The sequence below is a fragment of the Lontra canadensis genome, unplaced genomic scaffold (assembly GCF_010015895.1).
Source record: "Lontra canadensis isolate GAN:19392208 unplaced genomic scaffold, GSC_riverotter_1.0 scaffold55, whole genome shotgun sequence".
Lineage (NCBI taxonomy): Eukaryota > Metazoa > Chordata > Mammalia > Carnivora > Mustelidae > Lontra > Lontra canadensis.
Genome location: NW_022631049.1, coordinates 9025938 through 9040859, shown reverse-complemented (window position 1 = coordinate 9040859; position 14922 = coordinate 9025938). Strand labels below are relative to the sequence as shown.

Below are 14922 nucleotides of genomic sequence, written 5' to 3'. Positions count from 1 at the left end.
AATACAATTGTTTAAAGTGACCACTTGTCTCTGTAAGAGTTTTAAATTTTGCCTGAGAATGACGTAGTTTTATGGTATTAGTACCAGAGCGTGTTCCAGGGTATTTGCACACCTGGCATGAGGTGCCTTCCATCTGTGAATGGCAGAGCTAAAGGACTGAAGTCTGAAGTTGGTGAAGACATCAGCGATGAAGGCCACAGGAATGCAAGTCACTCCCAGCGTGAGTGTTTGGAACTCAGGGTGCACTGTATAAGGAAGCTGAGCTCCCTACAGAACTCACCCCCAAACTTCATGGAATTATCTAAGGCTTCTTTCAAACAGAAACCTGGTGACTGGAGACCTTAACAATGATGAAAATAGTTAACAGATAACCTTTTCTTCCAGGAATAAGGAAGTACGTGGTTTTGCACGAGTCCGTGAGGGTGGAAAGAGCTATTTCAAAGCCTTGCAAACAAGACCAGCATTGTCAAAAGCTTGTTGTTTCCACCACCATTCCCTTATTCCCCTCTGCCCTCAAAAGATTTTTAAAGTGGTCAGGGCCATGATGTTGGCCAGTTTTGCTACCAACTTTCCTTTTTTCTTGATCTTTTGTTTCAATGTCTGCTTTCTTTCTCCCATGTGCTCACTGAAGCCTGATTGTGGGGTCAAGTTATAATTAGTTTATATATGAAGTTTAATTCACTGTGGCTCTTTTGGCATTAGACTCAAATGGGCTTTGATGTCTGGCTGGAGCTTTGATCCCAGACCCTCGAATGGTGGTCATCACCCCAACTCAAAGGATTGCCCTTTATTTTTTTCCCTCCTATGTGGAGACAGCTTTTCCCCAATTACATCATTTGTGTGTGTTTGGCCATAAAAGCTGCAAGGCATTATTTTGTTGCTTTTCTCTATAGCAAAAGTCTCAACGGACGCTCCTTGCTTTGCCTGGTTGCAGTAGAATGTTCACTGCTGGATGAGGCCATTTGTAGAATGCTACTCAGACCTTAGCAGGGGTGCTGGCGGGAGCTGTTCTGCTCCAGGGCAAAGGGGTCAGACTGTGTGATCTGAGGGACCCTTCCTGGCTCTGCCCAGGAAATGCCCTGGAGCATAAACTACCCAACCACGATATACTCAGTCAACACTTTTTTTCAGTTAGCAACTTTATCTTACTCTCCAGATCCTCCAGGGAGCATATCCCCTCCATATTTAGTGCCACTCTTTCCGAGTGTGGATTAACAGCTTTTCTTCGAAACAGAGGCTTCAGGGAGAGATGGAAGCAGAATTAACATAAGGGCTGAACAATACTGGAAAGGAGATAACAAAGTAGCATTGGTGGAGGAAGAAACACCAGCACCTGCTTTAAAAAGTAGAGAAAGAAAAATCAAAACAGTAGGGGGAAGTGAGATCCTGTTGGCAACAGAAGGGAGCAGAGAGCAGGGGGTGATTACCTCCAACTACCTCCGGATACCTGCTACCAAACAAAGAATCAAAGGGGAAAGGAAAGCCAGGACTAGACTGGAGAGGAGAAAATCTGTTGAGTTAAGAAGAGACTAGGGACATCCCAACTAGTTACACTTAATCTGACGACATTGGGAGTTTTCCTGAAAAAAACAAACAAACAAAAACCCCACAATTACAGCATTGAGCTCCTTGCTTCTAATTTCGCTTGACAGCCGAGTTTGTTTTAATTGGCGTGTGAATGAACAGCATTATTTATTAATGTGTAATGGATACTTTGGAAAGCATAACCTTTTTTTCCTATTTGTGACCGTTTTACGGGTGGAACCATTTGAATACATTAATTTTAATATTTAAACTTGCTGGGAACACTTTCTCATGGAGATGTACAAGCTGTTATGGCAAATGGTTTGCTTTGGACTAATGAGCCAGCTCCAAGTGGCATTTGGTGGGGAGGAGAGTGGGATGGGGCGGGGAGTGTTGGGGGGGGGGTACTTGGAGACATAGTGATTTGTCTGTCCACTTTAACAAGATTTATTAGTAGTGTGTAAAACATGTTTCAGCTTTTCTCCCCCTCTCAACTCTGTAAATATAGTTGTCGATGTGTGACATAATCCAGGCCACAATAATAGGCTCCACCCAGCCAGAAGGAATCTAATTTGGAGCTAGAAAGCAAGAAGCTTGCTTAGAAATTAATAGAATGAGACAATGATAGAGGACATGGGTGAGTGGCCTTTAGTATGCAGGATCTGTCATTATTCTTCAGTGTCTTCAGAGCTTTACTGAAGTTATGGGGAAAAATTAGTTCCTGTGTTACGAAGCGAATTGTTTGGCACAGGGTAGGCATAAAGAAGGGGCGCCTGGGTGGCTCAGTGGGTTAAAGCCTCTGCCTTCGGCTCGGGTCATGATCCCAGGGTCCTGGAATCGAGCCCCACATCAGGCTCTCTGCTCAGCGGGGAGCCTGCTTCCTCCTCTCTCTGCCTCTCTGCCTACTTGTGATCTCTGTCAAATAAATAAATAAAATATATATATAAAAAAAGTAACACGTGTCTTTATAAAAAGAAAAAAAAAAGAAGAGGTGACCCGAATAGAATTGATTTTGTATACTGATGAACACTTGAACATAATTCTGTTTTTAGATCCAGTATACAATCTTATTGGTCATGAATCCTGATTGTAGTTAGAGTTTCTTTTATGTCTGTGAGGGACAGCAATGGGGAAGTCCATGGAGTATGGCAAGGGAACTTTGTTTTTTGTTATTGTTGTTTTTTGTTTTTATTTTAGTAAGGGCTGTGTTGATTCTACTCGTTGCAGAGATTAAATGGGTACTATTAATTTAGTTAGAAAGTATTTTTTTTAAGATTTTATTTTATTATTTATTTGACAGATAGAGATCACAGGTAGGCAGAGAGGCAGGCAGAGAGAGGAGGAAGCAGGCTCCCTGCTGAGCAGAGAACCCCATGTGGGGCTCAATCCCAGGACCCTGAGATCATGTTCTGAGCCGAAGGCAGAGGCTTTAACCCACTGAGCCACCATGGCGCCCCAGAAAGTATGTTAATGTAAAAACAATTTACAACCAACCTCCGTTTTCTCGAGTCTCTAGAGATCATCAGTTGAATGCTTGCAAGCCAGTTTTGAGTGCAGTAATACTAAGAGGGTATTAAACCAACCTCTGCCTTCAGGGAAATTTTATAATGTAATTGGAGAGAAGAAATGCATATAAACCCCTACGTGCATAGATATGTGTGTTCACATACAGACAAATAACCAAATGAACAGCATTTGGGAAAAATCAGATATTCATACAGTTATCTGGAGTTCAGAGGAGGGAAGTGAACTGATCTTGGAGGGAAGCCTAGACCACACAGCAGAGAAAGGGGAGCCCGGCTAAGGTGTAAGAGTCTGAAATAATGATACAGGATGCGTTCCTTCACACAACACTTTGCCTGAACTTCAGTAGATTGTGACTTCTTGGATTTAACATCTGAGGCTGTTTGATGTATTGATTTCTAAAATAGATACGGTGCTTTTCCATAGACAAACCAATAGTGGTGCTTCCAAACCTCTTTTCCACCCAAAGTCCCTGCGACCAGTGTGCCAAGCAGAGGTGACCATTCCACAAATGCTACTTTGGGGGAAAGTTTATAGGTCCCTCTGGAAAAAAACAAAAAGCCACAACTCCTGTACTCCTGACCATCTATGTGCCTGCCATGTTGTAAACACACACCCTCGCCCCGCCATATTATATACCGTATATTACTGTAATTCTTCTAATTGGCATAGTCAGCCAGTAGCTCCATTTTACTGTTGAGGAAAGAGAAGCATAGGGAAATGAAGTAACTTGTTTGCACAACTAATCAAGGCTGGAACAGGATTCACATTCAGACAGTCTAGTTTCAGAGTCAGAGCTCTTGCGTTTGCCCAAGATAGCAAATAACAACAATAAAAAACTCAAACAAAAACCCAAGCGCACAGGTGTGCGTGCCAGCATTAAACCCCAGGCTTGTAAAATAATTGATGCAACCACTTGGTTTACAGCAACATCCTCCTGCCTAATTTTATATGCCTTCCGTAAAAATAAAATAAAATAAAATAAAATAAAATAAAATAAAATAAAATAAAATAAAAACAATAGCCACAAAACTAAGAGTCACACAGTTTTAGAACAACATTGCACTGTGCTTTGGTATTGCTTGCCTTCACAAAGCGGAGTCCAGGAAACCGAACCCACAGAAATGGTCTCTGAATCCACTCTCAGTACCTTGCTCGGCAAGGTGAAAGAAACCGAAATCGGTGTGAGTGGATGCGAACAGTGGATGTGGGGGGAAAGGGTTAAGATTGTGTGCAGCAACTCGGTCGAGTTTCAGAAAGTTCTCGGGGGAGCCCAACTGCTGCGTCCCCTCGCGACCCTGCCTGCGAGGCCGACTGTAACAGGATGCTGGGACTCGAGGCGCTCGCCCCTCGCTTTGTGCGAGGCAAAAAAAGAGCCAATAAGGAACGAGGCAAAAATTGGGTGCAGTAAACCCGAAAAGGGGGCGAGGAGGCCCGCGGGAAGAGCGGGGGAGGAGACAGGGAGGAGCGGGGAGGGCCGAGGGAGGAGGAGGCCGGCGCCGAGCGCCAGCGGCGCCCCTGACAGAAGAGGGGGAAGCCTGGGGGAGCGGGCCTCGGAGCCGAGGGGCCGGCGCGGGGAGGCGGGCGCCAGGCGGGGGTTTGCCGGGCCGCCGCGCGTGACGTAGCGCCGGGCAGGGCGTTATCAGCTGCGGGGCCGCGGCGAGGGACGCGCGGCGACAGCGGACGGCGCCGCCCGGGCCCGGACGGCTGCAGCCCGCGGCCGCAAGCGGGTCCCGAGCGCTTCTGGCTGTCGCCCCGTCTCCGTGCCCCGTCCCAGGGCGGCATGAGCCCTCGGCCGCAGCCTTAGCGCCCGCTCCTCCGCCCGGGCGGCCGGGCTGCGGTGACGGGGGCTCGCTGCGAGGGTCGGGGCCATGAAGCCGAGTGCGGCCGGGACGGCGAGGGAGCTGGAGCCGCAGGCGCCGGCCCGGGGCGAGCCGCGCGCGCTGGAGCCTGAGGGGCGCTGGCGGGAGAAAGGCGAGGCGGACACAGAGAGGCAGCGCACTCGGGAGCGGCAGGAGGCCACGCTGGCCGGGCTGGCGGAGCTGGAGTACCTGCGCCAGCGCCAGGAGCTGCTGGTTCGAGGCGCCCTGCGTGGCGCTGGGGGCTCGGGAGTCGCTGCGCCCCGCGCTGCGGAGCTGCCGGCGGAGGCGGCGCAACGCAGCCGCCTGGAGGAGAAGTTCTTGGAGGAGAATATCTTGCTGCTGCGGAAGCAATTGGTAGGTCGTGCCTGGAGGTAGGGGCACGGCTGTCCCTGCACAGGGGCTGGGATTCGGGCAGGTGGTCTGGGGGCGGGCGCGAGGGTGCCTCCGGCTGGGGGGATTCTCCCGGATCCCGGACCTCCATCCCCGCGTGGGCCCCGGGCGCCCACGCGTTTCTGGCGTGTGCCCGCTTTGTGTCAGGTGAGGGGCTGGCGACCCCGCGCGGATTGCCGGGAGGGGGTGGCAGCTCTCCCCTCCTCGCGCTGCCTTCGGGATTCTTGGAGTCGCCTGGTTGTAACCTTCAGACTCTCTAGTTAGACGAATGCAACGCCCTCTCCCTGAATGTTTGCAAACCCTCCTTTAAAATACCATTTCTTTCGGAGGTCTTAGCTTCGTGTCCTCCCGCCGAGAGGGGACAAAAGCCGAGGAGGGGGCTTGTGGCGAGGTTAACTGTCCGAAGCTGAATTTTACGATTACGCGGAAGCGCACGTAGGGAGCCTTGCCCCTCCCGGGACTCTCGGCACGCCAGCTTCTGCCTGGGCTGCGGCTTAATTTCAAATAGAAGCCCTTTGTATGAGGCAGCTAAAACATTGCGATGATAGAAATTTGGCTGGAGAAAGTGCCCCGTCCTCTCGTATTTTATGTGAACGGCGGTGGAGGTGGGAGAAGAGAGAACCTGCTCTTAGGCAGCATTAATCTTACTGGATTTCCGTCAGTATCTCAGTCATTCTATGCCATCTGCATTAATGGGGAAGAAAAAGAACTTTGGCGCTTAATGTATTGATGAACAGCTCTTGACCCCGCCTCAGAATAATGGCGGCAGCTTTGTTATGGTGACCCCAAAATGTAGTTTTGAAAAGAGGAAAAAAAATTTTTTCTGAACATGTGATACTGTCTGAAACTAGACACATGCTAGATAATGTCCCTCCTACAATAGTGAACATAGGTGATGTTGCGTGGTTATTTGTCAAGGGGTTTCTTGTATTATCTCTTTTCAGATAATTTTTCTCTCTCCTCTCTCCCTCTCTCAAAAGCACCTCTCTCAAAGTGCTTTTACTTTGGTTTATTTTGCCTTAAGAAGCGAATTCTAGCAAACAGGCATACATGGGTTTTGTCTACAGGCTTTTTAAGTCAAAGGACAGACAGGAGGAATAATATTCCTATGCATCTATTTTTTAAAGATGCATCCTGATTTGTGCAATACCTTTTTTGGCATTTTACTGGTTTTTGGTAGCAGCCCAGATTCGTGTGTAATGTGGATTTGAGTCAATTCTTGCCGGCTGTGCCTTGGTCATTGACATTTTATGCATTGTCTTGTACAATAGCACCTTTTTCTCTTCACGAGTTTCAAGATTGTGAGTGGCACATTCCTGTTGTCCCCTGGAGGGGAGTAAGGCTACATGTCAGGAGAATTTCAGTCCAGTCAGTGTTTGTGGTACTATTTTCATTTGTAGACTTGGCATTCATGATTTGAACCAGATGCCTTTTTAGTTCTCTTGCTTTCCCAGCAGTAGGAAACACTAGGTGGCGCTGTGAGTTAGCACTACAGATCTGTCACCTTTGGAAACCCAAGTTGAGTTCAAATCTTGATGGACCTTCCCTTGAGGGTTTTGGGTTTTGCCGGCTCACATTATACTTGGCACTGGCTATTAGTATTAGTTTCTCACTTTCAAAGGCCCTAAGACTGATTAAACCCCACAAAGCAACTAATAGAAAACAAAATTCTGTGGGACATTTGGCCAGAAAATCTCACCTAAGTAAGAGTATAGTGTACTGTAGGAAATATCTCACACCCTGACTTCAAATTAGAGTCTACTGTGAAGTATGGTTTTGTGAAAAATTGGCTGTACACAGAGGGTTTTAAAAAATCTCCTTATCCTTACCTATAAAAAGTGAATTTGTATATATTCTTTGAAACAAAAAGCAAGTCGTGTTTTTATGAAAAAAGTTTATAGCACCACAAAATGCAAGAAAGTAACACACACTAAACATAGGACATATTCTTGAAGTTTTTTTTTTTTTTTTAAATTTCAGGTCATCGAGTAAAATTTTGCTTTTGGAAGATATAGTGAACTTTATTTATTTATTTATTTATTTTTTAAAAAGATTTTCTTTATTTGACAGAGAGAGATAGCGAGAGAGGGAACACAAGCAGGGGGAGTGGGAGAGGAAGACGCAGGCCTCCCGCTGAGCAAGGAGCCTGATGTGGGGCTCGATCCCAGGATACTGGGATCATGACCTGAGCTGAAGGCAGCCGCTTAACTACCAAGCCACCCAAGCGCCTCTAGTGAGCTCTTTAAATGGTAATTTGAGTATTGATAGCAGACTTTCTGGTTCTTTGTGACCAAAAATGTGTTCATTTTTCCTTTCTGTGTTTCTTCCTAATCAGAATTGTCTGAGGAGAAGAGATGCTGGTTTGTTGAATCAGTTGCAAGAACTTGACAAGCAGATAAGTGACCTGAGACTAGATGTAGAAAAGACATCTGAAGAGCACCTGGAGACGGACAGTCGGCCCAGCTCAGGTGAGTTTGTGAGCACAAGGACGGAATTCTGCACTCAAGTTCTACTTCAGTCCCCTGGGCCTTCCCAGACCTGCAAATGGCAATGGAATTTGTTTCTAGGGCAGAGAGATTAAAAAAAAAAAAAAAAGCAGTCTGCCATTCAGTTGTATGAGAGGGAAATAAAACCAGATGACAAAATTTTTAATAATGAGATTGATCTGACTGGAGTCCCCTGAGTTTAAAAATAAAAGCTTCTATTCAAATTTCTGGAAGAGCAGTCCTCCTTTGAAACTTGAGAAAGTCAGAACTGGGCTAGAAAATTAGTCACACTTCAACTTCCTGAGACCACTTCAAAAGTTTTTTTTTTCTTCTTTTAAGCCATTTGGCTTCTTGACTAGATTTGTTTTTTTCTTCAAATTATTCTTCCTGAAACTTTCACGATAAAGTTGAGGCTTTGAGAGATCTAAGTTTCGTTCCTTGCACATCTTTAAAGGTGGGGTCAAGGAGGAAGGTCAATTTGAGGGTGAGAGTAACTTTGAAATGTATCCATAGATATGGGCTCTTGGCCTTTTCCTAAGAATTGCCTGAAATAAAATCATACAGGCACAATGCTAAATCCAGTGAACCAAAATTGCCCCCCACTACCACCGTCTCCTTCTCCTACCTTTCCTAGTTGATTAACTCTTTTCCTTTTAAGCACAAATGTGTACTATTGCTTGACGTGATCTTAATTCCAAATGGTGTTTTTATTTGTAGGGTTTTATGAGCTGAGTGATGGGGCTTCAGGATCCCTTTCCAATTCCTCTAACTCGGTCTTCAGTGAGTGTTTATCCAGTTGTCATTCCAGCACCTGCTTTTGCAGCCCCTTGGAGGCAACCTTGACTATCTCAGATGGTTGCCCCAAATCTGCAGGTAAGACTTTTTAGAATCGATAGACATTTTTTTAAAGGTTTTATTTATTTATTTGACACAGAGAGAGATCATAAGTAGGCAGAGAGGCAGGCAGAGAGAGAGGGGGAAGCAGGCTCCCCGCTGAGCAGAGAGCCAGATGCAGGGATCGATCCCAAGACCCTGAGGTCATGACCTGAGCTGAAGGCAGAGGCTTAACTCACTGAGCCACCCAGGTGCCCCTTGATAGACATTTTTAATTGGAAGGGGTGAAAGGCCCTTAAAGATGATGTAGCTTCAACCCCTTCTATTGATAGAAAAACAGAAGGTGAAGAGCATTTCATCAGTGTGCTACATTTCATGACATAGTTGATTTAGAACCATGATGATCACTCTTCAGGTCCTCCTTGGGTACTGGTTAGCTGACAGTGGCAAGATAGCTTGTCCTTAGAAATCCTGTCCCAATATTCAGGTCTCTTGGGCTCTGTTTGCGAGCCTTTGCTGTTAGCTTAACTTGTTTGCATTTTCTCTTGAAAACCACTTTGGATCTGTTTTTTTCTTCTTTTAATCATTGAAAGCTCAGACTTACACTAAGTTAAATTTATCTGTCAGACTGATTGGCACTTCAGGGAGCAGTGACCCCTCCATGTTCTCCAGAATGTCTTGTACCGTGGCAGCTGTCTTTTCTTCTAGCAAGTGGGCGGGATGAAACTCCCCTGGGCCATGTGCCACCGTTCCTTATTTTGGGCTATCCTCGCAGTGACCTCCAGAGAGAGTCGTGCAGTTGTTGGTATTGGAAGAGTTTCTGCGTTTCCACCATATGTCCCACACTCTACTAGGTGCTCTGCATACATTTATCTCCTTTGAATCCTCCCAATAGTTCTGCAGGGTGTGCAGGTATCGTTAGCTCCATCTTATGTCTCAGAAAAAGGAGGTCCAGTGAGGTTAGGTTAATTGTTTAAGGTTATATAGGTAGTGGGTAGCGGAGGCAGGACCATGCTTGGGAGTAACTGCCAGGTCCAAGTTTTTTCCATGACACCAAGGGAATTCAGAAATTATTGTGTTCGACCTTCTCATTGAACAGAGGAGGAATTTGGTTTTATGAAACAGCTCGTCAGAGGCTCCTCATTTGCTGAATGGCAGAGTTGTTGCTGAAACTTGGGACTCCTTGCGTAGTTCTGCTTTACTGTGGTTCCCCAGAAGAGCAGGGAAAACATGGAGAGGAGCTGTGGGTGCCAGCACAAGTCACTGTACTCTTGGTTTGTCTGTGTCCTCCACCTGGGCAAAAGGCTGAATTTTTGAGATCCAAGCAATGAAAACATCATGCCAGACAACTGAGGCTGCTAACTGGCTGGTTTTTTGTGTTTGTACTGTGTGCTGTCAGCAGCAAGCACTTGGGGAAGCACAAATCTGTGTTATCTAGAGTGTCTAGGCCTCAAGTTCATTGGTAATTGCTCCCCTTCACTCTGCAGCTCTGGTTTCAGAAGGAAACTTTAAAACCCATTAAAGGTACGTTGGTAAAGGTTTTCCTTGAGGACAGACCCCCGATCTCCCAAATGCCACATCTTCATATAACTGAGGCAGTTGTACTGGGCCTTGGGGACTGAGATGTCTGTTTCGCTCCTTAACTCAGTTGAGAGTAGGGACAAAATAGTAAAGTGTAGGTAAACATAGGGCAATGTTTAAATGTAGGGCAATGTTTAAATGTAGGGCGAATATTGAGTAGTGGAGGAGGATGGATGGGCAACAATATTAGCTAAAAAGGTTTCCCTTTCTTATAGTTAGCTGTTTATTAGGAGTAGAGGTGTGTGTGTGTGTGGGGTGGGGGGTAAGGACACAGCACTTCTACTTTATAATAATCTTTTCTTCACAAATGAATCCTATCTTTTCTGTGTCCAGAATATATTTTTCCCCAGGGCTGCTAATTACCATTGAAGGTCTTGGAGCTTTCCCTTAAATTAAGCAATTTACATAGACTCTGGCACATAGTAGTTTTTCAATATTTGAGTGAATAAGTATAATACAGGATATATTAAATAGTGACAAAAACTTTGATTTTCCTTTGCTAAAGTTCATTAAAGGGATTTCATATTTATAATAGTCACCAAGGGTAAGACATCAAAATCATTTAAGCAAGAAAGCTTGATTTCCTTATATTTTGGCATCTACATTTTTGAGATGTGGAAAATTTATTCATTAATACTACAACTCAATCGTTTAAAACCTTATCAAGAATTCCTTCCTATTTATTGTTTTATTTTTTAGTGTCACTATTGAAAATATAAGATGATTATTATTTACATTTGGTTAATCTTCATTGAAATTTGATCAGTTTCTTTGAACTTCCAATTGACAATTATACCAAACACATGTCATTAAGTAGGTCTAAAAATATAGAAAATGAAGAGAAACCTCTCAGAAAGTACAGTTTATCTGCAGTATTTCAAAAGGAAACCAGGTATAGAATACAGAGGGTAGAGTAGCCCAGAGAAAGAATGATTCAAAAAATGTTTTTTTCGAGTTGTAAATGCAGTGCATATTTATGGAAAATGTAGAAAATAGGAAATGAAGAAAATCTCACTTGCTTTCTACACTGCAATGCGACTATTGGCATCCTGGTGTGCTTCATCTAAGACTTTTCTCTTTGCATATATATATACACAGTCAATAAAATTATAATCATAGTCTGGTATTATATCATGATTTTCACTAAACTTTAAAGCATTTTCCCCATATTATTCAATAGTTTGAAAGGTTTTTTTTTTTTTTTAAGATTTTATTTATTTATTTGACAGAGATCACAAGTAGGCATAGAGGCAGGCAGAGAGAGGGGGAAGCAGGCTCCCCGCTGAGCAGGGATCCTGATGCAGCGCTTGATCCCAGGACCCGGAGATCATGACCCGAGCTGAAGGCAAAGGCCCAACCCACAGAGCCACCCAAGCACCCCAATTTGAAAGTATTTTTAATGGCTGAATACTTTTCCTTCAGAGGATATATCATTTCCTGTTATGAATTTCTTTGTTAAATATTTCTTCCCGCATCCAGTAGTATGCACTGAATGTAAAAGAGTACAGTAGCTTGTAGGAATAGTTGATTCTTTAGCACTCTCTATCTGTGAATTTGTTTTCCTAGAAATTGGCCTGAGTCAAGCTGGTGCTGAACAATTAATTTCTTCAGAGTGTACCTTTAAATGTTTTTCAGATCTCATAGGATGGTTGGAATATAAAGAAGGCCACTGTGAAGACCAGGCCTCAGGGCCAGTTTGCCATACCCACTCCACATCACAATTTAATTCCCTTGGTATCATTGCAGATGTGAATCCCAAGTACCAGTGTGATCTGGTGTCTAAAAACGGGAACGATGTGTATCGCTATCCCAGCCCACTTCATGCCGTGGCGGTGCAGAGCCCAATGTTTCTCCTTTGTCTGACGGGCAACCCTCTGAGGGAAGAGGAGAAGCTTGGTAACCATGCCAGTGACCTTTGTGTGGGATCTGAGCTGGACGCCGTCAAGACAGACACTTCCTTGCCATCTCCAAGCAGTTCGTGGTCTGCTCCCCATCCTTCGTCCAGTAAGAAAATGGATGGCTACATTCTGAGCCTGGTCCAGAAAAAAACACACCCTGTAAGGACCAACAAACCAAGAACCAGTGTGAATGCTGACCCCACGAAGGGGCTTCTGAGGAATGGGAGCGTCTGTGTCCGAGTGACTGGGGGCACCTCACAGGGCAACAGCGGGAACCTTAAGAATTCTAAACAGGTGCTTCTGGCCTCTGGCGGAATCCCTTCTTTGGACCTCGGGACGTTCTCCCCACCGAAGCAGTGGTCAAAGGAATCCAAGGCAGAGCACGTGGAAAGCCAGAGGTTGTCCCCGCCGGAGGGCTGCTTGCCCGGCGCCGCCACTGAACTTCCAGCCAAGCATCTGCCCAAAAATGCCAAGCCCGCTTCCCAGGAACACGCCCGCTGTCCCACCGCTGTCCCAGGGGAGTCCCCCAAAGACAGCATTCAGGTCCTAGGCGCCCCCGCCAAGGAGAGCCCCGGGAGGGGCCCCGCGCCGCCGCCGGAGGGCAAAGCCGTCCAGCCGCTGAAAAAGCTGTCGCAGAAGAGCGGCCCTCCGCCTCCCCCTCCGGCAGCGCCCCCTCCTGTGCCCGCGGCGCCGCTGCCTGCGGCTTTCGCCGTGGAAGAGCGGCCGGCGCTGGATTTCAAGAGCGAGGGCTCCTCCTCCCAGAGCCTGGAGGAAGGGCCCCCGGCGAAGGCGCCGTCGGGCCTGGGCCCACAGGCCGCGGGCGGCAGGCCCCATCGCGGCGCCCGGACCGCGGCCGTCCTGCGGGGCTCGGCCCCGAAGCACCGGGGCGCCCCGGCCCTCCACGGCCCGGACAGCGTGCTGCCCCCGGTAAGGGAGAAGAGCCGCGTGGCGGGGAAGAAGTGCCGGTTCCCCGACGACGCGGACACAAACAGGAAACTCAGGAAGGCCTCGTCCCGCGGGAGGAAGGGCGGGGGCGGCCAGCCCGAGGCGGGTCTCTCCAGCCGGCCGCCCGGCACGGGCCACAGGGCCGGGGGCAGGGCGCACGGCCATGGCCGGGAGGCTCTGGTGGCCAAGCCCAAGCACAAGCGAACCGACTCGCGGCGCTGGCGCTCAGCCGCCGAGGTGTCCCTGGAAGAGGCCCTGCGACGGTCGCGGCGCGCCCGGCGCGAGCACGTGGGACTGTATCCCGCCGCCGTGCCGCTGCCCTACGCCAGCCCCTACGCCTACGTGGCCAGCGACTCGGAGTACTCGGCCGAGTGCGAGTCGCTCTTCCACTCCACGGTGCTGGACACCAGCGAAGACGAGCGCAGCAACTATACCACCAACTGCTTCGGGGACAGCGAGTCCAGCGTGAGCGAGGGTGAGTTTGCGGGCGACAGCACGAGCTCCAGTGACTCCGAGGAAAGCGGGGGCCTCATCTGGTCCCAGTTCGTCCAGACCCTCCCCATCCAGGCGGTCACGGCCCCAGACCTCCACAGCAACCCCACGAAAACCTTTGTCAAAATTAAGGCTTCGCATAACCTCAAGAAGAAAATCCTCCGCTTTCGGTCCGGCTCTCTGAAACTCATGACGACCGTCTAAGGAATGCCGCTGGCGGGGAGAGCGGGGTGTTTTCTAGTTTTCTAGAGGAAAAGGTGGCGTCTTATTTCTTTGTGTGACAGTTTCACGTAATGCTTTCCTTTCCTTGAGGTTACCCTGAGGTCAGTTGTCTCGTCTTCATCCTGTAGGGACACTAGTGCCTTTAATGGAAGGTAAAGAATGTTTTTTTGTTGGGTAGGAGTAAATACTGGATTTTTAATGGTGGTGATAGTGAATTAATTTTGTGGTATCAGGTGATTTTTATCGGAAATTCTCCGAGCATCTGTGAAGGCACAGGTTTCGATGGTCCAGTCTTACTGGGATGGGACCTTTTGATCTGAAGGTCAGGTTGATGGAATCTAGGATATACGTTTGCTTCTTGGTTCTCTCGGGTTTTCCTGTTGAGAGGCATCACATACAGTTGTGTGAAGTAGGTACGATGGACAGTCATTGTTTTCTGTAATTTTCAATATAGTCTCCCTTTCTTAGGTGGGTCCCCATTCTATTTTCCTCTCAGAACTGTTTGGTTTACTGGACTCAGAACTTGAAGACCAGCCCCTAGATCCAGAGCTGGTGACCTGGATAGGGAGGCTGGTAATAACCTTAAAAGGATTCACTAAAATTTTTGCCGCATTTGGTGCCGAGGCCCTAGTTACAGTAATCCTTTTAAGGGCCGATTAGCCAACATTTTGATGCCTTTTTCCTCCTCCCTGATTTGCAGCTGATCCAACCATTTCTTCCTGGAAGGACTTGTCTTTGGGATAGAATTTTGGTCCTGGGGTACAGAGAAATTCAGCCCTAATGAAATAACCCTTGGGTGTGACTCCACGCCCAGAATTGCTCACTGAGCACTGTGCCACCTAAGCATTGGCCTGAACATTTTAGTGCAATCCAGTCCAGATTGGACCACTGACCCTGTCTGGAAGGGCTTTTAAAAAAAAAAAATTGTTTTGGTAAACAGTATTGTGTAAAATTGTTTTTTATACCAATATATGCATGTTTTGTGCATGAGTAGTATTTGTTTTGATATTTCTATGATGTTAAATTACTGTATGATATAAACAGTATGTGTTTTTATATATCATTGTGTAAATTTAATATAACGCATTTTATGCTGTAATAAACAGTTTGTTTTACTACTGTTAAGTTTGTTGTTTGGGTATAAAACCAGTTACACATAAAAAT

General features: G+C 46.8%; 1 protein-coding gene across 2 annotated transcripts; it reads left to right on the top strand.

Annotated features, from left to right (window-relative positions):
• The first annotated feature begins 4721 nt into the window (after positions 1 to 4721).
• Positions 4722 to 14124, top strand: DACT1 (dishevelled binding antagonist of beta catenin 1). 2 transcript variants are annotated; one of them, XM_032875287.1, is made up of 4 exons: positions 4722 to 5264; positions 7636 to 7768; positions 8504 to 8659; positions 11948 to 14124. In XM_032875287.1, exons 1-4 carry the CDS (start codon positions 4920 to 4922, stop codon positions 13738 to 13740), a joined length of 2427 nt encoding a protein of 808 aa, XP_032731178.1. In that variant the 5' UTR covers positions 4722 to 4919; the 3' UTR covers positions 13741 to 14124. The 2 variants fall into 2 exon arrangements, with proteins under 2 accessions (XP_032731178.1, XP_032731177.1); XM_032875286.1 differs by having other exon boundaries at positions 11837 to 14124.
• The last annotated feature ends 798 nt before the right edge of the window (positions 14125 to 14922 follow it).

Coding starts and splice junctions, on each gene's coding strand:
- DACT1 (XM_032875286.1), top strand. CDS start 4,920: ATGAAGCCGAGTGCGGCCGGGACGGCGAGGGAGCTGGAGCCGCAGGCG. Junction 7,769..8,503: donor GGACAGTCGGCCCAGCTCAG/GTGAGTTTGTGA, acceptor TTTTATTTGTAG/GGTTTTATGAGCTGAGTGAT. Junction 8,660..11,836: donor TGGTTGCCCCAAATCTGCAG/GTAAGACTTTTT, acceptor AATGTTTTTCAG/ATCTCATAGGATGGTTGGAA.